Genomic DNA, 26,172 nt, shown 5'->3' on the forward strand with positions numbered 1-26,172 from the left:
ATTCCGAGAAGCTCGCGGGCTTCTTCCTTTTTCAGCGAGCTCGGTCTACAGAGGGGGATGAAGGAGAACGGGAGAGGGGACACGCTTTCGGTCGCTTTCGGGGTATATTGGGATATTGGAGAAACGGGGCTTTCGTCTGAGCGAGTCCAACACGTAAGCGCGGGGTAATTATAGTATCGCGGTGGCAAGACGGAATGTTGTTCTCAAGAAAGGAGGGAGAGGGAGAGGGAGAGAGAGAGAGAGAGAGAGAGAGAGACGCGCGAGAAAGGTTCTTCAGATCGAAGATGGGCAGCCTTCTCCAAACGACAGGTCAAAAATTATTATCCGCAGCCCAGGCAGAACAGATCACGATGACATCAAAATGATGACGTCAAGATGATGAGGAAAACTTTTTTTCGGTCACTTTCTCGTCGTTTTCTCGTAATTTTGACGTCATTATGATTTTCCGTTCTGCTTAGGAACTTCACAGGCGAATTTCCTTCGGTTCTCCCAGAGTTTTAGATTATCTTTAAAATCGCTTCGTGTGACGTTGTACGTCGAAGAAGTTGTCAACTCGACTCTACGCTATTTGTCACGTTATTCTGTGTTGAAACAAATTCGGAGACGAGAATCGTTGTATACAAGCAGACAACGAGCGCGCCTATATAAAAGATATCTTTGAAGCGCTCCTCGCGCTGCGGTCATTTCGAATGATCACGTTGAAGTGAGAAGATATGCTCGAAAACTCTTGCGAAATAGGACGTCGAAATAAATGGTTCCGTTCACAAAATATTTGCGATCGGTCAGATCGAGTAGAGACCATTCTTTCGCTCCATGTCTACTCTTTCTCTAAGAAAGGCGAGCAAGAATTTCCAACTTCTGTCGTCACAATCAAAACACGTCAGAAGACAGCAAGACATAATCGAGCGGACGTCTTTAGGATTTGCAAAGAGAAATAACGGCGAGACCATCCATCACATTCAAATTAGCAATTACCCAAGTAGAACAAAAAAATCATGACAACATTAAAATGACAAGAAAATGACCGAATCATGGTGAGAAAAAGAATTTTCCTCATCATTTTGATGTCATTTTCTGTTCTGTCTAGGTCTGACTTCCTCATTAAGTTCGAACGCCAAGTAATGGTCGGTAACGTCGCACCCTACCATCGCCCGCAGGCTGCCGTATCGATCTGTCGGTAAAGTTTTACCGACGTTCGATCGAGATTAAAATCCTGCCTGACCGAGACTCGAGGTTAAGTGTGAAGTAAAACTAAATCCACAAGTAGTTGCGCAATAAACAACGAAAGGCGCTGCGAGCCCGATTTCTAGAGCTTTCCGAGTCTCGCGTTGATTTTATGCCGGCACGAGTGCGATCGAGAGGTTTCGCGAAGAATCGCGCGAGTCATTCCCGCATTGCATTTCTTTCCGGTGAGCGGTCGGACAGAGATAGTCGTCGCGCACGAGGTAGAGACATATATTCCAGCGCACGTAAAATGGATCAGGTAAAGCACCTCAACGGCGCGGATTTATTTAATCAGCGATGTGAGAGGGACGCGATACGCGGCCGTGTGCGTGTCGCTTCCTCGACTAGCGTTTCCTCAGCCACCGCGGCCAATGGTCTCGTGCTCCGAGTCTGTCTTGTTTATAAATTCTACTAGAGAAACCTCGTGTTATTCTGCCATAATTTCAGCATAATTTTCTCATGTGCATGTCGCTTCACAGGTAACATCGTTGAAAGAGAATGGTAATGCTGCTCTGCAAGAGGGCAAGTTCGACGAGGCCATCAAGTATTACACTGAGGCAATTGCTTTGGACGGTGGTAATCATGTGCTCTATAGCAATCGCTCGGCAGCATATGCCAAAGCTGAGAAGTACAAGCAGGCATTGGAAGATGCTGAGAAGACTGTTAGTCTGAAACCAGACTGGGCCAAGGGTTACTCGCGCAAGGGCAGTGCCCTGGCGTACCTTGGCAGATACGAAGAGTCCATCAACGCTTATGAGAAGGGTCTTCAGTTGGACCCGAATAATGCACAGCTCAAGAGTGGTTTGGCCGAGGTGAAAGCACAGCGAACAGCAGCTGCATCGAATCCATTCAATTCTCCGGATATTCTCATTAAATTAGCCAACGACCCCAGAACAAAGGGTTACCTGTCCGACCCAGACTACATAAAACTACTGCAAGAACTGCGAACCAATCCACAAAGTCTTGGTACTAAGCTGCAAGACACTAGAGTACTTACAACTCTCAGTGTGCTGTTAGGAATGAGCACCGACATGGAGGAGCCGATGGAGACCGAGCCGATGCATGCACCGGAACAGCCAAAACCCAAGCCGGAACCAAAGCCTGAGAGAAAGAAAGGAGAAGAGAATCTACCGGCGGAAAAGAAGAAAGCGCTCGAAGAGAAGAATCTCGGTAACGCCGCCTACAAGAAGAAGAACTTTGAGGAGGCGCTGCAGCATTACAACAGATCTGTGGAGTTGGACCCGACGGAGATCATCTACCTGCTGAACATAGCGGCGGTGTATTTCGAGCAGAAGGAATACGAGAAGTGCATCAGCCAATGCGAGAAGGCCATCGAGATCGGCCGCGAGAACAGGGCAGACTTCAAGCTGATAGCGAAGGCGTTCACGAGGATCGGTCACGCCTACAAAAAGATGGGGAACTGGAAGCAGGCCAAGGTGTACTACGAGAAGTCCATGTCGGAGCACAGGACTCCGGAGATCAAGACCTTGCTCTCAGACATAGATAAGATAATCAAGGAGGAGGAGAGGAAGGCTTACATCGACCCGGTGAAAGCGGAGAGCGAGAAGGAGCTCGGTAATCAAAAGTACAAAGATGGCGACTACCCCGCGGCGATAAAGCACTACTCGGAGGCGATCCTGCGTAACCCGGACGATCCCAAGTACTACAGCAACAGGGCAGCTTGTTACACCAAATTGGCGGCGTTCGACCTCGGACTGAAGGACTGCGAGAAGGTGGTCGAGTTGGATCCGAAGTTCATCAAGGGCTGGATCAGAAAAGGGAAGATCCTACAGGCGATGCAGCAGCAGGGCAAGGCGCTGTCAGCGTACCAGAAGGCGTTGGAGTTGGATCCGCAGAACAGCGAAGCGCTGGACGGCTACCGTTCCTGCGCCGTGTCTGCCACTTCCAATCCCGAGGAGGTCAGGAAGAGAGCGATGGCGGATCCGGAGATACAAAGCATACTGCGAGACCCGGCGATGAGGCTGATCTTAGAGCAAATGCAGAGTGACCCACGGGCTCTCCAGGAGTGAGTATACACGTGGATGGACACGTGAATAATTCAGTCTTAGCTTGTCTTTTATTAAAAAGTAGTTAGCTTGTCTTTTATTAAAAGTAAAAACTGGTGTGAGTTCGTTTATTTGTCGCGTAGAAAGGACATTGTCCGTTCGGGAAACAAGATATACAATCTATGATAATTGCGCTCTTTGGGGTCTTTTATCTCAGACAATATAAGATAGTGAGGGAGGAGGTTCTTGAAAACACGTCGCTTTCCGATAATGGACCCGAGTGCTTCTTTATTCCGAATGTGGAATATTAACGAGTCTTTCTCTTCTCTTTGCAGCCACTTGAAGAATCCCGACATAGCCGCTAAATTACAAAAACTCTTAGAATCTGGTCTCATAGCTATTCATTGAAGACGTAAGGAAACGCATATTACATATTTGTAATAACGAAAATACAACATTCTGTTATTATACTTAAGCACGACACAAACGCACGCAAGTTCCTTTACAATGTTAAGGTAACCGCATTCGTGTATTCCAGATACGCTAACCACATGGGATACTTATCGTCATACTGCTCTTAAAACAAAAAAAAAATCTGTGTTCAAAATGTCACTCGAAGTAGAAGTTACGTTGTACACACGATTCTTTCATGCGGATGCAGTGGCCTTTAGTGTCATCGACGACTTTTGCATCGTGAGTCTTGTCACAGTGATCAAATGTATACCGATACCTATATACAACACATACGTGCGAAGCACTGTGTGCAAATGAGAAAAGAAAAGTGGAGCTACGGACTATTGTGTAATATTTACATAAAAAAAACTTACAGTTGGATTGGTGGCTGAGCTAAATGAACATCACCTTGGCAATTGATACTCGATAGCGCTGTTGTATGTTTTAGATAAAAACGCGTTTGCATAATTAAGATAATCCGTAATGGTGACCTCTTTATGAAATTATTTCTGCATATTTACGAGGCAAATTGCTACTTTATACCTTACCAATGGTTTAGTTTTTAGTACTGACATTAGTTACACAACGCGCGAAATATGAAGCTATGCTAAAACGAAGAAGCGGAAGGCTAATATGAGGAATGCTTATGGAATAAACTTTTTAAGCTGAAGCTATCTCTTTGAGAATATTGTTTTTATCAATGCCTTGTTTACCGAGTTCGTTATATAAGCTTAAAAACGAAGAAAAAAGAATGCAACACGTAGCTACATAAATGCAAAAGTCTCTTTGATTTAACATTTGAACACTATTTGAACTTTAGTCGTTTGACAATGTCATTTTATTCATATATTGTAAATAAATGATCCGGCTGACTTGTTGTTGAATTATACTACGACCTCGATTTGTCGGTAACTACACTTTTAAAATATCCAGTTCCAAAGTATCAACCGCGAGTTACTATTATCGACGAGTCGAAGTCGTAGTACAACTCAACGTCTGGTCGGAAAAAGCATTTTCAAAGTAGTATGACTCATTCATTTCTATTTCTTAAAAACAGATTCATCATTGATTATTAATAACTTATTAAAGATCGAATAGATATAAGAAAATGAAAAATCGATCACTTTTAATATTCTTGAGATATGATCGGTTTGAATTTTAGAAATCAATGTTATTGTAATAATCGATTGTTTAAGCGTTAATTTTTGTTTTCAATATCGCCCATTGCTACTTTAACTGGTCGCTCATACAAACGACAACAAATATAGGATAAAATAAATATAAATATATAAAATGCAATATTATAACGTAAAGTTCGGGAGTAAAACATTGGATATTACGCGAGCTTTTTTTAATTGTAAGATAAACTATAAAAATACGAACGAGAAAAACGGAGTGTTAATTATGTTTAGAAAGCACAAGATACCCTAATAGCACAGATGTCCAGAGTAAGTCTTGAGGACGTCCTGGGGATGTTTCTTCATCCTCAGGACGTCCTTAGAATGTCCCCAAGAGAACATGTGCTATCAGGATATTCTTACTTTTAAGCGAATCTACGAATTTATATTCTTTTGTAAAGATTGCTTATCTTGAGATTAACAGTTTTTATCACTTAACTTTATCTGCCACCGAAAGAAAGGAATGTTCATAACTCGCGATCAGATCGAGCGTAAAATTAAAAATAAAACTCGTTAACACAGTATATCCAATAGCGACACTTTCTGTCGACATCTTTGATGTTAGCGTCTCCAAAAATGAATTGCACATGCGCAACCTTGTTACTTAACCAATAGCAAGCAGGGTCTATTTGAGACTACAAACGTTTTGAACGTTAAAAGAAAGGCTATTATGGCCGTATTCCAAAATTCACTGCCAGTACTGAAAATATATAGTTTGTGTCACGCAAACTAAAACTTTTCAGCGCTGGCAGTGAATTTTGGAACACGGCCTATATGGTAATTCAAAGTATTTGCAACATTTAACAAATCGTATTCTATATGATTTAATAAAAATTTAAATATATAGAGAGAGAGAAGAAAAGAGAAAAAGAGAGAGCAGAAATTGAAATTAACAATTTAGATGAATAAGAAGTTTACTCCGAATCACCCTATATATGTATGCATTCCGTTGCAGTCGAAGACCGTTGCATTCGCATGCGCGTCTAATCAAATTTTGGTAGTTTATGTTCGTTGATTTCATGCTTCGCATGCTGCGAAGCACGAGAAGCGTAGAAGGTGGAACCGATTGAATGTTTGATAGCATTGTTTGTAAAAGAATGTAACGAGAATTGAATTGTCACACTGTCAGTTAATTGCGTAAAACAGTGGAATATTAATTCACCTGCTTGTTTGATTGATCTGCTATGCAAGTGTAATCTGTTTCGACCTCGACGATAAGATGATAGACGAGTATCGTCAACGTTATACGCTGGTTAACACCATAGATCCCTATACGGAACCGCTTTTAAAGCGTGTTTTACACTCCAAAAGACTCGGTAGGACCGCTGTTTATTTATCGTCAATAATTAATATGCTTCATTTATACATTTAATAAAACGCTTCCATTTCTAATATTTTGTACGTTGTCAAGGCATTTCTTATGGTGGAGTAAAACTGAACAAGGGGCCGACAAGTTGCAACAAATCCAGCAATGATTGTTACAAGCTGACGATACCTTATGCTTATGAAAATCTATTGTGGACTGTGTTGTTTGACTCACAATATCCTGAAATAGGTCCAGACTTTATATTCAATGATCAGACTTTTCTAATGGACCCAGATATTGATATTTTATCCACCAAGGTACCTAGTCTTGTCAAGTGGGATCCAACAGATAGTGATGCATTACTCAATGTTCTGGTTGAATTGTTATTGTATTACAAAGAACACCAGGTAAATATATCTTGTAACTTTTATCAAATTATAAATAACACTATTGTAACAACAATTTTGCCTTCAATATTAGGATCTGATGCAGTATATTTTGTGTAATCTAGAACTTTATCACACACTCAAGAAGATACAGAATGATTTCTTATTTTCAGATAGAATCTCTCGCGCAACAAGGGGATCGATTGCAATTTGAATATAGTACACTTGTTGGAAACACAGAATTACATGTAGATGATATAGAAGTAATATTGTTACCACTGGGAGGAAAGCCCGTAGAAGCAAGATTTTTAATTCGCATATCAATGGATTGTTGTTTACCTCCCTGTGTTGATAAGTTACATGACAATGAAACAATGCTCCATATTACTTTTTATGGACCAGATTGGAACCGTATCATACCAAAACTCTACTTGTCCAAAACACTAGAAAAAGCATTTGGTGGACCTGATTCCTTGCATCTTCCGCCATTCCCACCAACAACAAAGTATCTGATGGACTATGTTCCAGAAGTGAAAAAATATATTGAGGAAAAAGTACGATGCAATATTGTATATATATATATATACACATGTTTGTGTGCATATGTTTGAAATATATAAGTATTTCAAAATATGGCATGTACTGCGTCAACCATATTAATCAACTGATGCTTTTTTAGTGGTTAAAAAACATTTACAAAAATTTTTTATTTAAGAGTTTAGATTTTCATTTACATATATATTTAAACACAACCTGTTGCAGATAAACGCTGTAGTCGAATGTTTTGAGAAGAGAAAAGATTTCCTCGCAGCTCTGTTAATGATACAGAGCTGCAGCCTACTGGAATATGACACGAAGGAATTTGATTACTGTACTATCATGCTGGAACAACTAGACTTCCATGTCTTGGTACATTTCTACCTTCCTCCAGGATTTCCAAAAGAAAGCCCGCAAATTACGTTGTATTCGGTGTATCATATGACGCCGCAAGGAGCTATGTACAAAGAAGTATTGGAAGATGTACCATACAGCCCTAGATGGTCAATGCATCAAATGGTTATAAAATGTTTAACACACATCATGGACAAAGCAGTTCCCAAGTTTCACAAAAACTCTGTCAAAGTTAATCGTTATTAATAATTTCTATTCCAAAAGTATATTTTTATTACAGAATGTATATTTAATAGTTGATCGAAACAAAGATTATATTTGGTTCCAATGCAATAAATCCAATGATGCGATTGCATCTGGTTCTTTTCTTTTTTTTTCTCTCCATTAGAATCCATCTGTGTATATGTAAGTATAATCAATATCTTCAAGAAGAGTTTAACAATTACATAGCTGAGAGTCTCATTCGAATTCAAATCACATTCCCATGCGAAGATGGTTGACAAATTGTGTATATAATATTCATTTTATGTGTATATAATATTCATTTGGCTGCGTTCAACAAAAAAGTTGCTTGCTGTTCTTTTCAGCTGCACTGCTGAATTGTAATAAATTAGAGTGAGGAAAGAATATAGTCTCGCTCTAACTTATTGCACTAGTTTAGCAATGCAGCTAAAAAAACTAAGCCTGCGTTTCATTGCCTGCCTGCACTGAAAATCTATAATACACGTGACACAAACTATATATTTTCAGTACTAGCAGTGAATATTAGGGTGCGTTCCGTTTCACGCATTGCGCGCATTTATCTATAGTTTATGTCACATATACTATAAAAAATGCGCGCATATGCGTGAAACGGAACGCACCCTTAGAACACAGCCGCAGCTTTTAGTGATTATTATCTATGATTGGAGCATTCTTTTAGATCTTTGACGGATCCAAGAGTATGAATCAATCAGAAATAATCACTAAGCGTTTGATAAGCAGCTTTCTGCTGAACGCAGCTATTATTTCCTTCTCTCATTTTTAAGTCATACACAGAGTTTCTATGCAAAATCTTCCGAAATTATAGACAACGCGATGTCGATGGTGAAACATGAGATCTGTTCTTTTTCGAAAATCTTCTGAACTAGTGCAGTAAGTTAGAGTGAAACAGATGTATTTTCTCTGACTTATCGCACTAATTCAGAAATTTGTTGGAAAAAAGAAAGAAAAAAGCAGATCCAAGGACGACACAGGTTTATCATTTGTCTGTATCTAACGCTTCGTTTGTGGACACAGCACGGAATAGAACCAAGAAATTGTAGACATTACCCTTGCTAACAGAGAAAATTCGTGCACATCGACTATGTAATTTATGTGCACTTTTGTATAGCAGCGCCTCGCGTACGTGGTGGATCAGTTCAAACCTGCCCACAACATCCCTTCTTCTCTTTGGTTGACAGCGACGCAGCAGTGACTTCCGGTAATGCACGCTCGATAGCAAACCGTAATGGCCGTATTCTCTTGGAGGAAGATACGTGATTCGTGAACATTGTCGATTGACAAAAAGTCCTGCAACGTTTAATCATCCTTCGATATTTCATCCGAAGTAATCTACGTGTTGCCTGTTTACAGTCTACTTGTATGACAATTGTAGATTCCGCGTCTCACGTTCGTCAGTATATCAGCCGTGCTACGATCTACCTTCCTCGGCTCGCAGACACACCATTGTCGTGCGTATAATGGCCGATGTGGAACGAAAAAGGTTGACCGAGCTCAGAGTTATAGACCTGAAGATGGAGTTGGAGCGCCGTGGTCTGGATAAATCCGGCAATAAGGCAATGCTCTTGGAACGGCTCGCACAGGTGAACAATATTTATCCATTTATATCCCGCCGGATAATCTTCGACCTCGAAACTCGCTGTTCACTGCTACGAGGCCGACGCACTGTTTGTCGCCATGTTAACCCTATTGATTTAACGCGTAACGATATTCTGTATTGCAGCCGAGATATTTGTCTAAATAAAATGTAGCGTCTAAGTAAGAAAATGTCATGATTTCGAAATACAATAATGAGATGAAGCGAGCGACGAATTCCAATCTTTCTATCGTTGTAATTTTTCAAGCATATTGAATTTGCACCAACTTGATACTATACTTCTCGCAAGCGGTATTTTTCGATCAATGCAAATTACCCGTAGATATGGATTCAATACAGAATATTCAAACAGGCTCTTATGAGATATTTTTACTTGCTGGTCAAATATCTCAATAGTGATTACTATTGAGATGTCCCAGTGTTTACTAACTGGACATTTTATTCCGTTTGAAATTTTGCCTCTAAAACGAAACAATACTTTGATACAATACTTTATTGAGGCATATACTATTTGCCAAGTAAAACTCGGTTAATAAGATGTGTATTGCCTGTAAGTAGCCTGTGCAGTATAGACAAATGTAAAATTAGTCCATTAACACTAAAGATGTTAATCATATTGGGGAGCTATTAGGCCTGTTCTGTAACTTTTTACAGCTGTGTTGTCGTTACATTACTATTATGCAACTTTTTTTACTATGTTTTATATCTGCATAACATTGATATATCAGTGATACTGTATATTAAAAGTCAAAATATATTCATATATTTTGTAAGATTTATTGTCCAAGTATATACCTATGAAAAAGGGACAAAGAAATGTATAGTTGGAAAACTTGATCGAAACAGTGCCTGTGAGCTGAATGCTTAATGTAACAATTATTTGTAGGCAATAACGGGTGAAGGAGAAGATCCTGAGGAATATCTTATTGTACCATCCGGTGGACTATCTGTCTGTAAAACACCTTTGAAGAAAAACAGTGGTATATAGTCACTTTTATACATGTATGGTTGTTAAGATATCCCTATCAATATTAAGCATATTGTATGCAAATTAATATATTAAATCTGACAGATTGAAGAATATTTTATTAAAACTTAATACATTTATATAAATATATATAAAATTTATACATACTTGTAGGAGTTTTAATCCAGGAAGAATTTACCGAGTATACAGAGAGTTACAAGGAAGAAAATGTTGATGAGCAAGATAATACAGAAGCAGTTAAGACAGAAGCAATTAAGACAGAACCAAAGGATGTGACGGAAGAATGTATCAAAGTATTTAAGAATGAGAAAGAGGTAAAGCATAATGTCATATTAAATATTTTGATGAAATTAAAAATATATCTCTTTTACATCTTGCTGTTCTCAGGAATTGTCATTTGGAGACAAGAATAATTTCTCTAAAGAGGCACATGCAACCAAAGCTACCAGCGAAAGTACGCAGAAGAATGACGTGGAGAGGACAAGCGCCGCGAATCAATCTTCGAACGCGACCGTCGAAGCTAATGGAATTGACAATGAGGACTCGATCAATTTAACCATTGGAGAGGATGAGGAAAATCTCCTGGTTGAGGAGGTACGAGTTGGGGTTAAAAAGGGAGGGGGAACAATGAGCAGATCATTTTCGGAGTCTTATGCACTCGAGGCTCCTTTCTTGATAAATGGCATCAGAAGCGAGGGAAGGTATGCCGAAAATTCTTACATGCCACTCCCAGATGAAGATTTTGTATAAAAGAATATCTCTTAGAACATACTTGTAAAACATTTCTCTCTCGATAGTCAATCAATAATTATAATGTGACTGTAATATGAACTATCATGCACAGGCGCAATTATTTCGAGCAATCTTAGTCATTTTATAGCTGTTTATTGATTTTCAAAAGAAAAGCATAATATTCGGAGCATTCTACGAAGTATGTTCTACCGACCTGAGATATTTTTCCATACAAATTTTTTATCTAGAAGTGCACGCACGTACACATACATGAGAGAATTTTCAACATATCTCTTCTTGCCTCTGATGTCATTGTAATATGGCCGCGGCCAGAGGTCTTAAATAATAATAATTTTTCTCTCGCACTCTTTTGCTCGCTCGCTCGTTCGATATACCCTCTTGAAATAATTTCTTCCAAGACTCTTGGTTTTTCGCATATACATAAAGTATAATGGATACAAATACTATATGCATGAAAATTAAAGGCCCCTCGACGCGCAATTCTTGACTACTGATGACATCAAAAACGAGGAGGGAGTATATGAAAATTGTTGCAAAATATGTTGAAGTGAAAAAGATACATCCACAAAGTGACATCTTCGATCGGCCAAACAGATCTGTGTTCAGACTGTAGTCTGAACACTCTTTCCTCTTATCCTGACAATCGACCAATTACTGTGAAATTAACATGCCGTGTGACCTACCTTTCTAGGCACATCTTTCCTCTTGATTATGTCACGTCAATTTTACAGTCATTTACCGATCTCATTACGGCGAAGGGAAAGTGTCCGTACTATTTCACAGACCTCAATCGGTCGCGAGCGTTATATTTTGTGAACATGTCTATTCACGTCAACGTATCTCGCCAGAATCTTTAGAGCGTACCTCCTCGCTTCCGCCGTCACGATCCAAGATGGCCGTGGCGAGCGCCCCGGCGGGAGGAACATTCTTCTAACGGTAACATTCTCTCGTTGCAGACCGAATCTCACGAGCGGCACAAGGGTGAGTTTTTCAGCGCTTCTTATCTCCTAACTTAGGTGTAAGTTTATTCCATTAAGGTATTAAGAAAATGGCGATAGCTATTTCGTGCCTACGAGTAAGTTAACGAGAAAGCACCGGCATCAAGAGTAAGCATGCTCAAGTACGAAACGTACTAGCGCGCAACTGCAACTGTCTGGAACAACGGGGTAACGTCGGCACTTTCGTCGTCGCGTCAACGCCGCGCGGCCAACGGTTCTCTCTCTATCTCTCTCTCTCGCCCTCCACGCCGGCTCTGCAAGTCATCCTCTTATCATCGTGAATTTCGTCGCAACGTCTAGATGCTACATAGCCAGCCACGCAGAGCCGTGGCGTGTTATGATGATTGTTGAAGTGCACTCCGGACAACCGACAAGGTTACAACTGGTGATAAACGCATGGTGCGACCGATAATCGGGTTCAAGCAGGACAAACGACTCCCGACATCTCTCCGCGCCAGCTAATCGCCAGCCCATGCGTTGCATACCAAAAAAAAGTCAACAAATCATACCCCATAAGCGTCTAGTCTTTAAGTTAGTTAACGCTAGAATTTGATATAAAATTGCACACTAATCATACCTACCGCATAGAGCATCGCTGGATTTCTCTTATCGCCAAGTCACACGGAGAGACTCAAGAGGACTCAAGTACGAACATCTCACGAAAGCTGCGGATAGTTCTCGCAAAAAAAAAAAATAACACAGATCAGCAGCACCACGCGTGTTACCTCGACGCGTGCGGAACGAAAAAAAAAATCAAAACAAAAACCAAAAAAAGTACCAGTACCTTCGGGACCTTGTGACCTCGGACGTAGTGCCCGATTCATAGCGAACGGAATGTTACACTGTCGCGCGATACCCGCGAGCCACGTCGCACACACTTCGCCGTTCGCCTTTCGTTCGCGCGCGCCCGTGCATTATAGTTATTGCGCTTTATTGGCAACGGAGCGATATGCGGATCCTCGGCGAAGCGACAAACACACGCCCGTGCGTCGTCGCTGCGCCGCGCACTCCTCTCTAGTTTCTCCCCCCCCCTGGCTCAGGCCTGTCAGATCGGAAGTCCCGCGCAGATACGCAAACTACGAAGGTACTACGGTAGCTTGTTGCGCGCTTTGTGTACCGAGCGAAAAAAAATAAAAAAGTATAGAAAGCGAAAACGGAAACGAAAAAAAAAAAGAGAGGTTTAGGTTCCCCACAGAACCATATGCCATGTCGAAGACTGTGCGTGTGTGTGCGCGCGCGCTTGTAAATTATGCAAGCCGCATCCATTGCTCTCGCTGTGCAAATCTTCTCTTAGTGACTTGGGCGAAATTCCTGACTGGAAGTACAAGCCACTAAACGCAGGAGTTTTAGGGAGGGAGAAGAGTCTGGCCTCGCAGAAAGTGACTATGCTACCTTGATTGTCTCTGCAGATGGTGGAGAGAAGAAGAAAATGGAAGAAAACAGCAAGAAGGGAGACTCGAAAGGAAGCAGCGGTAGAGCAGAAGCTGGCGGCGGCGGCAAGGAAGGGACTACCGCATCTGGCGCGAACGTCGGGATGAAGAGCAAGCAGGACGGTGGAGACGGAAGCAAGAGGTTGGTCTCTCATAGAGCTAAGAAAACGGTTCTCGCAGTTACGTTGTGTGGTACAGCGAACTGGATATCAGTCTCACACGACTCCGCTAGTGATGTTCTACCTGCTGCATACCGTATCGCCGGGATCTCTCTCGCTCTCTGTACCGTCGGACGGAAATGGATTTTCCAAGATGCGCAATCGCTCGTCACACACGCAAGATTGTTTTATTCCCTTTTTTTTGAAACCAAAAAGATATATATATATGTATGTATGTATATATACACGTGTCGAATCTCTCAGACGTTGCTCTTCTACTCGTGTGCTTAGGCTGTAATTCTTAACTCTGGGAAGTATGTTAAGAAGTCGAGAAGTTGGCTAGCAAACTTACTAGTCCCGAGTGTCGTGTTTGCAATTCCCACCCGCACATCTATACTGTACTTGGTAAAGGCGATCGCACGTACTCTACCGAAACAGAGAGAGAATAGACACACACATCACGCATAAGCCGATGAGTTCCCGTGTGCTGTGCTCTCCCCACACGACGAGGACATGAGTTCGTTTCGATGTATGTACATGTATATCAAAAGACAGCAGTTGCGTCGTGTTAACGCGCAAAGGACATTAGTATACTAGTACGGTAAATCTTACATTCGGCAGAGCGTACTTGTCAATCAACTCGTGTGTCGAAGGAGCGGTTCTTACTTGCTTGTACTTGAGAAGACATACATATACCGCTCTACTCTCTTACTACCTCCCTCAAAAAAAAAAAAAAAAAAAAAGTAAAATACACACAAACGCGTATGCGGAAGTAAAAACCTCTATGTCCCGGCTATGACGAGAAGTGCCCTCTCAGAAGAACAATGCAGCCGATGCCCCCTTCGTGGACACTTTGAGCGATAAGTGTGCAAAGCTTGCCGCATGGACACGATTCCCTTATGGACCAGTGGCGAAAATGGACGAGCGGAATACCTCAGTGAATACACATGCAGTAATCTAAGTAGAGAAAAAGAAATCAACTGATCACGTACGGTGGTGCGGTAAACGAGTGAAATGGCACCCGGAGAGTATCTTAAGTTAAAGTTGTCGCCTAAAAGCAAAAGTTGCTAGCCAAATCTAATGTGCTTAACATAGTTACAGAGGTACTTATTAAGCCTCATAGTTTATAATCCTTAATTCGTTACTTTACATTGTAACCTGGCCGTTAAGTCCCCGCTGTCTGTGCTGCAATAATAATGTCATTCCTTTCAGCGTGGACGCTGCCAACAAAAACCCGAAGAGAGAGGAGAGAGGTAAGCCCAGAGTAACGTTTCTATTTCGCGTCTTGTTGTTCTCGACTTGGCTTCTCGATCTCATGCCGCGGATATCCTACGAATGTCTCGCAGCATACGCCACCATCCATTTCGTGGACAGGAAGATACCGCCCAACACTACCAACGCCAGCAGTCGCAATCTATGGGTCTCCGGCCTGTCCTCCTGCACTCGCGCCACCGATTTGAAGCAGATCTTCTCGAAATACGGCAAAGTCATCGGCGCGAAGGTCGTCACTAACGCTCGAACTCCAGGAGCGAGATGCTACGGCTACGTGACCATGTCCACCAGCGAGGACGCGACCAAGTGCATACAGCATCTGCACAGGACAGAGCTTCACGGGCGCGTCATCTCCGTGGAGAAGGTGAGTTTCTACCTGTTCCTCTTCACCCATACTGCGAGTTTGACTCTTATTGCAAACTGTGTAACAGGCGAAAGGGGATACGCAGCAGAGCCATGTGCGTAAACGAGATACCGTGAACGGCAAATCGGAGAAGAAGGAAGAGAAAGAGAAGCCGAAGGAGCATGATTTGAACGAGCGCAAAGAGAAGGAAGTGAAAAAGGAAACCGAAGAGAAAGCGTCAGATACTGGTGAGTACCCTTGCGGTGACGATCGAACGATGAAATGTATTTACCGAATACGGACTAGAGAGACGTAGATGTAACTTCTGGTTGAGGCAATATTTCTTATGGTGTCTATCTTAACTCTCTTGCCCGGGCAAGCTATATTCGTGAAACAGTCGGGCAAAATTAGTGCAGCGAAAGTACTCGTGGAAAATATTTGAAGTGCGTTCAGGTTTGCGGTCTTTTCGTTTTTCGTGAAAATATTCGGTGTTTCAGTTAATTTCCGCTGTTTTTTGTTTGAAGAACACATTTACTCTTCAATTGCAAAGTGAATCGATCGAAGTATTTTCCATCATTTCGTATTACTTTTTCCCATCATTCTGGTGAGAGAAGAATTCCGCGACGATAGAACGACTCAGGTTTTGAAACAATCGATTCATCCACCCACTTTCGGACTTCTTCGTAATGTCGGGAGCGTGTGTCTTCAAGGCCATGCTGCGTCGAACGGAGCAACTGGTAATAAGATGGGGTCAGGTCTGGAGAATACGCGACATGCGGAAGAACCTTTCGGTAGAGCTCTGTCAGCGTTTCCTTTCGCAAAATACGTAGCCGGGCATTGTCATGCAACAGAATTACTTTTCTTTTGTGTGCGATTTGTGGTCGTTTTTGATCCGACGCTAACTTTAAGCTGTATAATTGTTGTCGGTGCCGGTCAGTCGTAACAGTTTCATTCGGTTTTGAGAGCTCGTAATACACAACACTTTGATCCCACCAAATACAGAGCAATGTCTTATGACCATGAATATTGCGTTTTCACGCCGATGCGGATGGTTAGCCCGGGTCTACCCGTTATTTTTAAGATCAAGTTGTTTAGGATTGTCATAATGGATCCACTTTTTATCACCAATAACAATCCGGTACATACAACTTTTTTTTCTGCCTGGCAATCAGAGCAGTGACGATGGATTCATGGTTCAGCGTGTTCGTTTCGGTCAGTTGATGCGGCATCCATTTTCCTTCCTTTTGAATTTTTCCCATTGCGGTAAACGGTCAGAAACTGTCGAAACTGCAACATTTAGTGCCTCGGCCAATTCCTTGAGTGTTTGAGATTGATTTTGGTCCAATGATGCAGTTTGGCGTCTTCAAACTTTTTCGGCTGACCTGAACTTGTCTTTCACATCAAAATCATCACTTTTGAATCGTTGAAACCAATCTCTACATGTTGTTTCTGATAGAGTCACCATAAGTTTCCACTAATATTCGATGTGCTTCAGCTGCAGTTTTCTTTATATCAAAGTACTGTAGGAGAACATATCAAACAACATATAAAAACAATTTATTGCGTTCCATTCTGAATTGATTTAAAAACAATACCACTGCTTGCAAAAGTAATCCTTGATGGACTGTATTCTATAGAAAAACATCTAACCTTTAATATAGCATGAATTCCAGCTGCCACAGTTCACTACATTTGCAGACATCGCGAATAGCGGAAATTAACCGAAACACCTAATGATATCGGAACGAGCCAAGCCAGTGAATTTCAAATACGACGAAAATATGAATTTTATTTAATATACAAGACAAGCGGCTTCAGGATCCATTGATCCATTGATTATCTTATTGGCGCACTTTTGATTAGACGTGTTGATAGTTGATTGAACATCTCCGAGTCTTGCAAACATTTAACATTTGAATTGAATGCAGAGGCAAATTTTTCCGCTCAAACAATAGTTCTGACTCTTGTATCTTTACATTTTTTTACTCGGCCAAGTATTAATCAGGGAGTTCGTAAATCCCTGATTTATTACAAACTTTATACAAAGTGTACCAGAAAAATAGGTACCCCAAATTAATTTGAAGGGATGACGTTTTTGAAAAAAATGTTAAATACAAAATACTCCAAAATCACCAAATTAACAAAAGCTAGGGAACTATTGTAGAACTATTGAGACCAAATAGAGTAAAAAATCTAATATCGCTTTTTCTTTCAACAAATAGTTACAGAGATATCGTAAGCTAAACATTGAAAGAGTTACCAAGTTTTCTTTAAATATCTTAAAAGATATTAGGCAAATAAAAAAATGTTTCAGACAAAAGCTGTTCAAATTAATTGGTAGAAAAAGATGATATAATAAAAAATTGGGGTTCCTATTTACGATTTTAAAGTTGACCTTGATTTGACCTCTAAATTTGATTCTTAGATCAAGTTCAAGTTCACCACTAGATACCCATTTCCAAATCCTAAAACTTATATTTAATATTTTTTTTCGAAAACGTTATCCCTTCAGTTAATCCGGGATACTCATCTTTCTCGTACACCCCGTATAACAACAATATTCTAATCTTAACAACTTTATTCTAATCCCTTCGCACAACCCTTCGCTACGTAATGCAGAAATGATTGCGTCTGTGTAGCGAAAAAAACCGACGACAAGAGCGAGAGTACTGAGTGCAAGAAAGTAGAAGCGCAAGAGAAAAAGGAGGACTCGTGCAAGGAGTCTGATTCTCGATCAACCAAGTCTACCAGCAAGAAGCCGGAAAGCGAGAGAGGTAGACGAGAGGAGAAACGATTTCGCACCTGCGACAGAGATCACCGATCTTACAGCCGGTCCAGGAGTCGCGAGAGACGGAGGCGCGATGAGGTCCTCACATTTGCGAAGATAAGGGTAAACGTCTTTTGTCAGTTTTAATAAGCGGGACGACCAACAGTGAAGAGGAAAGGTGCACGGGGAGTAAAAACGCGAAAACGTTTGATAAATCCTTAGGAAGAACGCGAGCGGCAGAGGTTACGCGAGAGGGAACGGATGTTGCGCGAAGAGGAGCGTAGAAGAGAGGATCGCCAGCGAGAAATAGAACGTAGACAGCGGGAGGAGGAGGCGCGACTGGAGAGAGAACGGGAGAAGCTGAGACGCGAGAGAGAGCGGATCGAGCACGAGAAGGCCGAGCTTCTGCGACTCGAGCGGGAACGGCAGAAGCTCGAGAGAGAGAAACTCGAGCGCGAGAGGATAGAACTGAAGAGACAGCAGATGCGCTTGGAGGAAAGCAGGCGTGCGCCACCGCCGCCGTCTATAAAGAGAACGTCCAGCGACAGGAGAGATCCGCGGGATCTGTACGTGGAGCCTGAGAGGAAACGGATGTCGACGGAGCACAGTCGCAGACACAGTCCAGACAGAGTGTCCGATAGGCGGAACGAGATGATGGATCGCGTGACGGACAGACGATTGGACCCTTCGCCGCCGCCTTCGCGATACGAGTCCAGCAGGTGATATCGCCTGTCTTCTTTTTCACTCAGTCCTTACGATATGGAAGATTCACACCCGAGAGCGATGGTCGCGAGAGCATTTATCAAACGCGAAGCATCTTTCGCTTGCTTCTAATGAAGTAATTAAACAGGGTAGCCCGTTTTAAATACTCACCTGAAGTGCCTCGGAAATTAATGAGGAAAAAATTTTCGAATTGCACGCAAGGTGACCGGAGAAATTGATTTATATTTTAAAAACCATGATTCCGTTCAAAAATTTCAAGTTGACCTTGACAGGGTTTTTGAAGGTCACCTCAAGATCAAATTACCATCTGTTCTGCTGACCCCTCGGGATCCAACTGTTATCCAAGATATTTCTTCGTATCTTCTTGAATTTTCAAAATATTCAACTAGACATTTCAAATGGATTGAGAAAAAATAAGATTATTTTGAGATATCACTTTATTAATAACAAGGTAAAGAAGAGTGAGCGTTGAGAACGACTGTCGACTGTAGTCAACGCTCACGTTGTACGTGACAACATTTGCAAGTGCCAAATTGTAATCGATATTCGACTATATACGTGGCATTTGGTGACTGTTGACTATAGTCTGCGCTTATGTCGAAAGGGATAGTCGCTAGATAACTTCTTCCCCTTCAGAACATTTCAGAGTTTTCTTCAATGTATCTCAATTATACGTGCTATTTTATATTCCTATATATATGACGCTAACCCGACCGGATATGCTTCAGATCTGCTCAGGACCTGGCGCTGAAGAAGGAGTTCAAACGAAGCAGCGAGTTTTCGTCGAGAAGTAGCCGACCGGAAAGCTTTTCTGATGTCTCCCGTGGCAGAGAAGTCATCGTACGTCGAGAAAGCTTGTCTAGTACGTCGTCATCCATCGACCCGCGGCAGGTGAAGGAAAGGTATACATTCTGTGAATTCTCTCAGAATCGACGGCGACCAAGCCCCTTCTCGTCAGTCCGGTCTTTCTAATTCTTAATTTCCGATTCATCGCGCAGATACGAACGTCCAAGCAGCACAACCTACTCTCGTGAACGCGAAGTGCGACGTTCCGAGCCCGAAGCGCACCGAAGTTCCAGGGACAGTCACACGCGATACAACGAAACCTTCAAGCCTCCGGGTTCTAGTACGCCACGTAAGTATACCGAGTCGTACATGTACGAGAAATACCACTGTCATTATTCTGCTACTGTACATTACACTTAGACAAGTAGAACTTCATTGCGACTCTTCCTCTTATGATCACTAGGACGTTTAGGATGTCATTTCGGTGATTATTCGTTTCTCTTTGCATACGAGACATAAACATGACACATAGATAAGAGCATAATCCTACATTAGATAAGAGCATAATCCTAACCGAAATATTTTCACATGGTGTCGAGCAGACGCAAGAAACTAACACGACTTGACATTATAATAAGATATATGTGGCTCTACTTTGGTTGGCACATTGGACTGGAAGTTTTTGAGACGTGTCATTATCACAATAATTGAAATTACTGTTTCTTTCTCACACAGACACACATATACGCAGGGTGTTTGGTAATTCATATAGCCACAGCCAATAGAGGAGTGGAACTGATTAAAGCAAACAAGCCGCCTCATACTGTTTTACGATATTCGCAATAATTATCGAGTTAATAATTATAGAAATCTGACGAGTGAGCGCGCGCCGATATGAATGATTGGAGGAACATTACGAATTCCATTCGAGTTACAATACGACCCAATTGATCCAGCAAATGCTACCGACGCGCGGTGAGACATAAGAGCGGTGAAATAAAGCTAGCGCATATCCAAAATAGCGACGCGGCGTGCGCTCATTCGCCAGATTTCTATAATTAATAACTCGATAATTATTGCGAATATTGCAAAACAGTATAAGACTTTTATGTTTGCCGTGATCAAATATTACGTCTCCATTATTGTTTTGTTGGCCTTCGTGGCCGTTGGATGTGGTCTTCGTAACGGCAAAATTATTGTAAAACGCATTATTTTTGATATTTGGGACAACGATTGTGTTGTCCCCGTTCTTCCTCTTTCATCTCAGCATCTTAACATTTTACACTTCTACTTTGATGTATCTAACGGTTTTTTAATGGTCAATTATATCGAAGAATTGAATAGTCTGTTCAATAACTCCACAAGTTAGGAGATTTTGAGGAAGAAGAAGAAAAACAAGTTCTATGCCTTCACTGGCTATAGCTACATGAGTTATCAAACATCCTGTGTGTGTGTGTGTGTGTGTGTTGTGTGTATGTGTGTGTGTACATATACAGAGTGAAGAAAAAGTATAGAAACCTTTAAAAATTTCGAAAGATATAAGTTTTACAGAAAAGTATTTCAGACAAAAGTTATAAGGCTCAAAACGATGTATTTACTGATTTTATCAGTTTGGCCTTGAGTGGCGTTACCAAAGTCAGGTCAAGGTCAACTTTTTCTTTTTAACAGAAAACCAATTTTTTATTATATCATTTTCTACCAATTAATTTTAATAACTTTTGTCTGAAACATCTTTTCATTTGCCTAATATTTTTTTAAATATTTAAGGAAAACTCGGAAACTTTTTCAATATTTAACTTACGATATCTCGCCAACTATTTGTCGGAAGAAAAAATGCTATTAGACTTTTTTATTCTACTTGGTCTCAAGAATATATTGTTACAATAGCACCCTGACTTTTGTTAATTTGACTTTTGTTAATTGATGATTTTGAAATTTCCAAAAGCCAATTAACAAAAATTAGAGAACTATTGTAACAATATGTTCTTGAGACCAAATAGAGTAAAAAAGTCTAGTACCATTTTTTCTTCCGACAAATAGTTAGCGAGATATCGTAAGTTAAGTATTGAAAAAATCAAGTTTTCCTTAAATATCTCAAAACATATTAGATAAATAAAAAAATGTTTTAGACAAAAGTTGTTCAAATTAATTGGTAGAAAAAGATAATATAATAAAAAATGGGGATTTCTGTTTAAAAAGATAAGTTGACCTTGACCTGACCTTGGCAACACCACTCAAGGTCAAACTAATAAGATCAGGAAATATATCGTTTTGAGCCTTATAACTTTTGTCTAAAACACTTTTCTGTAAAATTTATTCCTTACCCTGTATATACACACACACACACACACACACACACACACACACATATATATATGATGTATGATTATAGAGCTATATTTTACCTTTCTTTCTAAATTTTATTGTGATGAATCATACAATCATACGCCACGCATTTAAAAGATCGTGTCTAAAAGTATAAAAGTTACATCTAATAAAAAAAAGTTGATGTAAAATTAGATTGCACACCTAGCTTCATAGTTCTCACAACTTCCATAAACGATCTCAATATTTTTTTACTGTAATGCTTTACGCAATATGTTTTTACTGTAAAATAGTAATGTTTTAATTTATAGTATGTCGAGATATGTATAAACATATTGTACATACATAAAGGAAAAAAAAGAAATATTTTGTTTCTCATGATTTAAAATGTCAAATATTTTCAAAGGACAAAATACTCTCTATATGTAGGAATTAGTTGCGTTCTCGTTGAACGAATTAAACAGGAAAATTGAAGGGAGTGTTAATGCGGAGTGATTTCTTTGTTTATTTTAGCGAGGTTCTGTGTAAATTCGTACGCATCGTATGAAAGAAGTAGTACATATTTTTTTATTAAACATCTCAACACGTTTCCATATTTTTTGTGATATCGTGATGTGTCATGCGAATAATTATATACATATATACAAAAAGTAAGAATTGCAAAATTAGAATACGTAGACGCTATGTTATTTTTTTTTATAACATGTAGCACATGAAGATGCACCATCATACTACACTGATAAAGTAGACATTTCTCTGAATAACAACACTAGTCTATATATAAATATTAAGTATCTAAGTTTTAGCTGTCTTTTCTGAATGAATGAGTGCACATAGCAAGGTTTTGCATTGACGACAAAAAAAATACTTAAATGTTTTGTAAGAAAATCAATTTCCTCCGTGAAATTGACCTCTCTTTTCTAAACTCTCTGTTTCTCTCTCTTTCTCCCTCTGTAACTCTCTTTTACAAACGTGTGTATGTTTCACTAATAAACATTCATATGATTCATCAATTTCTGTTGTGGAGATTCATTGTAGTTAGTTGAACCTGTCGTCAATCTTATGATTCAATGAGCGGAGTATGACTCTGGCACTGTTGCATGAAAGCTTTCCCGACCATCTGACAAACATCACATGACACTCGGCAGGAATATACACAGATTCTTTCTATATCTTTCTATTATAAAGCATGCGGACCAATTGTGAAAATTTAGTGTGATATGGGAGACATCATATCTGTCATGAGTTTCCGTAGTTTCCTTGATATTATATCTCAAGCTTCCTAACTGACATATATTTCGATCATCTCTGCTTGCTTTATTACAGTAGATACGCAATGTCCTGAAGAAAATGTACCGAAATTAAAAAAAATGGGGCAATTCCCTGAAAAGTTGTAACACCGAAAAGTTGTAACAATCTCACCGCAATGTTGAAGTTGTCCCATTGCACGACCAGTTGTATCAGCATCTACTTATTTGAGCATCCAAATGAGTGAATATTAATGTGCCTTGTTCGATCTGAAGACATTGTCTCGGCATTTGGATTTCGGTATTATGATTTTTCAGAAAATGCGGGAGTTCGTCCCAGTGGGAAAAGCATGTGGGAATGTTCCAGTTTCCAAACATGTCGAGGTTTCGATCTTTCGGGACAATGCGCGTTGCGATAATCCGAAAGGTTGAGAAACCGCTTCTGTTTATTCCTTTATATGATCACTCTTCTCGATGCAGGTGAGAGTCGTTACGTGGAGAGCAATCGTACACCGAGCGGCTGGCATTCAGGCCCGACATCCTCCAAGTCCTTCAACTCGGTGACGAGCAGCGGATCGCGTGATCCCCGAAATGAGCCTTCCAGCTGGAGCTCAAGATCATCCGACAGCGTGAACAGGTGCGTCCTCCGATCTCGCAGGCCGCAACTTGTTTGCCAAAACTTTGTCGTGTACAGTAATAAAATATAATTGTGTTAACAAACGCGATATAATTTCCAAAATCGTGTCTAACAACATGGATTTTGTCGCGCCTGACGGGACAAGTTGACATCGTAAGATTAAATTGCGCACACACAGTAATAACAAAATTCTTTTTCGTCGCATTCATTTCTTGCAAGCGGCGGCAACGGCGGCTTTTTGCTATAAGATATAAAGCTCGACAGACAGACAAGCCCAGGAAATCAAAATTTTTGAGAAATAGGACAACGGAAACTGAAGACCGAATCTTGAAATACCGGAAGCATGAAGTTGTCTCGCACAACTTGTTACGTCGAAATCAGTACGCACCACATCATTTATTACCATTATAATCACAGCTAGATAAGCTGAAAATCGTACAAATAACTTATAACAATGATGCGTGGCATATAAGTACATATGGCTCATGTTTCCAGTACTCGCAGAAATCGTATTCAGTACCCGGAAAGTTGTCCCGCTGAGATCTAAAATTTCGGAATCGCGTGATTCTTCGGAAGCACGTGTGCCCACCTGAATATTTATGTGAACATTGAATGTGACATTGCAAGAGGAAATATTAAATATTGGATAAATATTAACATTTTCTGGAGGAAAATGCTTGTACAGTACGAGGTGCAGTACGATGCAGTTACATCCCTTTCGGGACCTTGCAATGCGCATGCGAATGAAATTTTAATACATATTTTTAAGCCCGTATCAGATTGGGATTGAGATTGGATTGAAATTTGACCGATTGCAAAATAGAAAATAATCTCAAATATAGTAAACTTGGTCCTGATTGGTTAAATTTCAATCCAATACTCAGTCCCAATCCGTAGTCTGATACGGCCTTAGGGGATGTGTTAAAGAGACGAGTTATCGGTCTAGTGTATATAATATAGTGTACAATATAGAAGTTTATCTATTTTAACCCTTTGCACTCGAGAAACGGCTCTCAGTCGTCACTGGGTCTTATGTCGATTATAAAAAGTTCGCAGAATTATCGAGAGTCCTCGAGTGCAAAGGGTTAAATTTTAAACGACTTTTTCGCTAGAACGAACTGGCAACTCTAGACCCAGTGGCGACTGAGTCGCCTCTCGAGAGCAAAGGGTTCATAATAATACGCGCGACGTCCGTATGTTGCAGATGGAGCAACTCGAGCAGCATGGGCAGCGCCCTGCGGCACCCGATCCCGCCGACGTACCAGAGCGGGCCGATCCAGTCGTTGGGACTGACCGCGCCGGGCACGGCTCCGTCGTACGAACGCTTCGACGCGTACAAATCGTCCATGCCGATGAGGAAATACTGATCCGTTCGCTCGAGTTCGCGCGATCGAGCGAGCTGTCCGTACGAGTAACCAACCGTACGTCGCCACGGGGCTGTCCTACAGAGCCCAGAGTCCTCTCGCGAGTTCATCGCGCGGCGCGACTTTGAACGCCGGGAGCCGTCACAGGCGTCATGATGATCTCGCGAACCTCACACATACCCACCCACCCACCCATCCACACACACACACACACACACACACACACACACACACACACACACACACACACACACACACACACACATACATACACACGCGCGCATGCACACATACAATACCCGGACAGTTCTGATGAAAACGCAAGAAGCTGAAGCGTGGCAACGCAGTTTTCTCAGCAGGCGCGGTCGCGGACACAACTCTAGAGAGAAAGAGAGAGAGAGAGAGAGAGAGAGAGAGAGAGAGAGAGAGAGAGAGAGAGAGAGAGAGAGAGAGAGAGAGAGAGAGAGAGAGATGTTCAATGAAATTTATCGACTCGTGTGGTAACCGAGGCGACTACCTCGGCTATACTACGTATACACTACACTTTTACGTCGTGTTGGATCATGTTACATGACCGACCGCGCGTTTCTTTTAATATGCCGAGAAGATGATGATTGGGTCTACTCCACGAGCGACTCGGACGCCGCACGTGGGCGCGGAGGAACATACAAACGAGGAAAGCATCACTGAAGAAGAAGCAGAAGAGGAGAAGGAGGAGGAGCGCGCTCCTCGCAGTTGTTGCTCCTCGCTGCGCCGTTCACCTCCTCGCGGAGACGCGAAGTTTGACAGCGTTAACGTTCGCGAAACGTTTCTAGCACACTCGTACGCAAACGGACTTTTGTACATGTGTTAATAAACTCCATTGTGCCCCATCAATAGAAGGAAAAGAAGAGGGAGTAAGGGGAGAGAGGGAGGGAAGAAGGGAGGGAGGGAGAGATAGATAGACATATACGACTTATTTTCCTATCTGTTTCACAAATTGCGCGACACCTGCGATTTGATTTACGAGTGTTCCTCGTCGGGGCCTTTCGTCGGGGGGGGCCCCCCCCGCACGCTGCTGCGCTCCGCCGACCATTTTC

The 26,172-nt window shown here is 41.3% G+C and overlaps 4 protein-coding genes across 4 annotated transcripts; 3 read left to right on the forward strand and 1 right to left on the reverse strand.

Annotated features, from left to right (window-relative positions):
• Positions 1-1,295: 1,295 nt before the first annotated feature.
• Stip1 (Stress-induced phosphoprotein 1) lies at positions 1,296-4,696 on the forward strand. Its single transcript, XM_011153028.3, has 4 exons — positions 1,296-1,483; positions 1,704-3,250; positions 3,566-3,642; positions 3,769-4,696. The coding sequence occupies exons 1-3, from the start codon at positions 1,337-1,339 to the stop codon at positions 3,636-3,638; spliced, it is 1,767 nt and encodes a 588-aa protein (XP_011151330.1). The 5' UTR covers positions 1,296-1,336; the 3' UTR covers positions 3,639-3,642; positions 3,769-4,696.
• A 1,161-nt stretch (positions 4,697-5,857) lies between these two features.
• Positions 5,858-7,799, forward strand: LOC105190320 (BRISC and BRCA1-A complex member 2). The gene is made up of 4 exons (XM_011153029.3): positions 5,858-6,177; positions 6,273-6,574; positions 6,727-7,107; positions 7,316-7,799. Exons 1-4 carry the CDS (start codon positions 6,081-6,083, stop codon positions 7,688-7,690), a joined length of 1,155 nt encoding a protein of 384 aa, XP_011151331.1. The 5' UTR covers positions 5,858-6,080; the 3' UTR covers positions 7,691-7,799.
• An 871-nt stretch (positions 7,800-8,670) lies between these two features.
• Positions 8,671-9,289, reverse strand: LOC109504509 (uncharacterized). The gene is made up of 2 exons (XM_019844693.2): positions 9,128-9,289; positions 8,671-8,995 (listed from the first exon to the last, which is right to left on the reverse strand). Exons 1-2 carry the CDS (start codon positions 9,150-9,152, stop codon positions 8,685-8,687), a joined length of 336 nt encoding a protein of 111 aa, XP_019700252.1. The 5' UTR covers positions 9,153-9,289; the 3' UTR covers positions 8,671-8,684.
• LOC105190321 (SAFB-like transcription modulator) lies at positions 8,926-25,306 on the forward strand. Its single transcript, XM_011153032.3, has 15 exons — positions 8,926-9,288; positions 10,189-10,282; positions 10,444-10,604; positions 10,678-10,884; positions 12,000-12,024; positions 13,451-13,613; positions 14,842-14,882; positions 14,976-15,265; positions 15,333-15,492; positions 17,884-18,134; positions 18,234-18,730; positions 19,463-19,636; positions 19,733-19,869; positions 23,573-23,729; positions 24,934-25,306. The coding sequence occupies exons 1-15, from the start codon at positions 9,166-9,168 to the stop codon at positions 25,094-25,096; spliced, it is 2,643 nt and encodes an 880-aa protein (XP_011151334.1). The 5' UTR covers positions 8,926-9,165; the 3' UTR covers positions 25,097-25,306.
• Positions 25,307-26,172: the final 866 nt, after the last annotated feature.

This window comes from Harpegnathos saltator, unplaced genomic scaffold (assembly GCF_003227715.2).
Source record: "Harpegnathos saltator strain DR-91 unplaced genomic scaffold, Hsal_v8.6 scaffold682, whole genome shotgun sequence".
Lineage (NCBI taxonomy): Eukaryota > Metazoa > Arthropoda > Insecta > Hymenoptera > Formicidae > Harpegnathos > Harpegnathos saltator.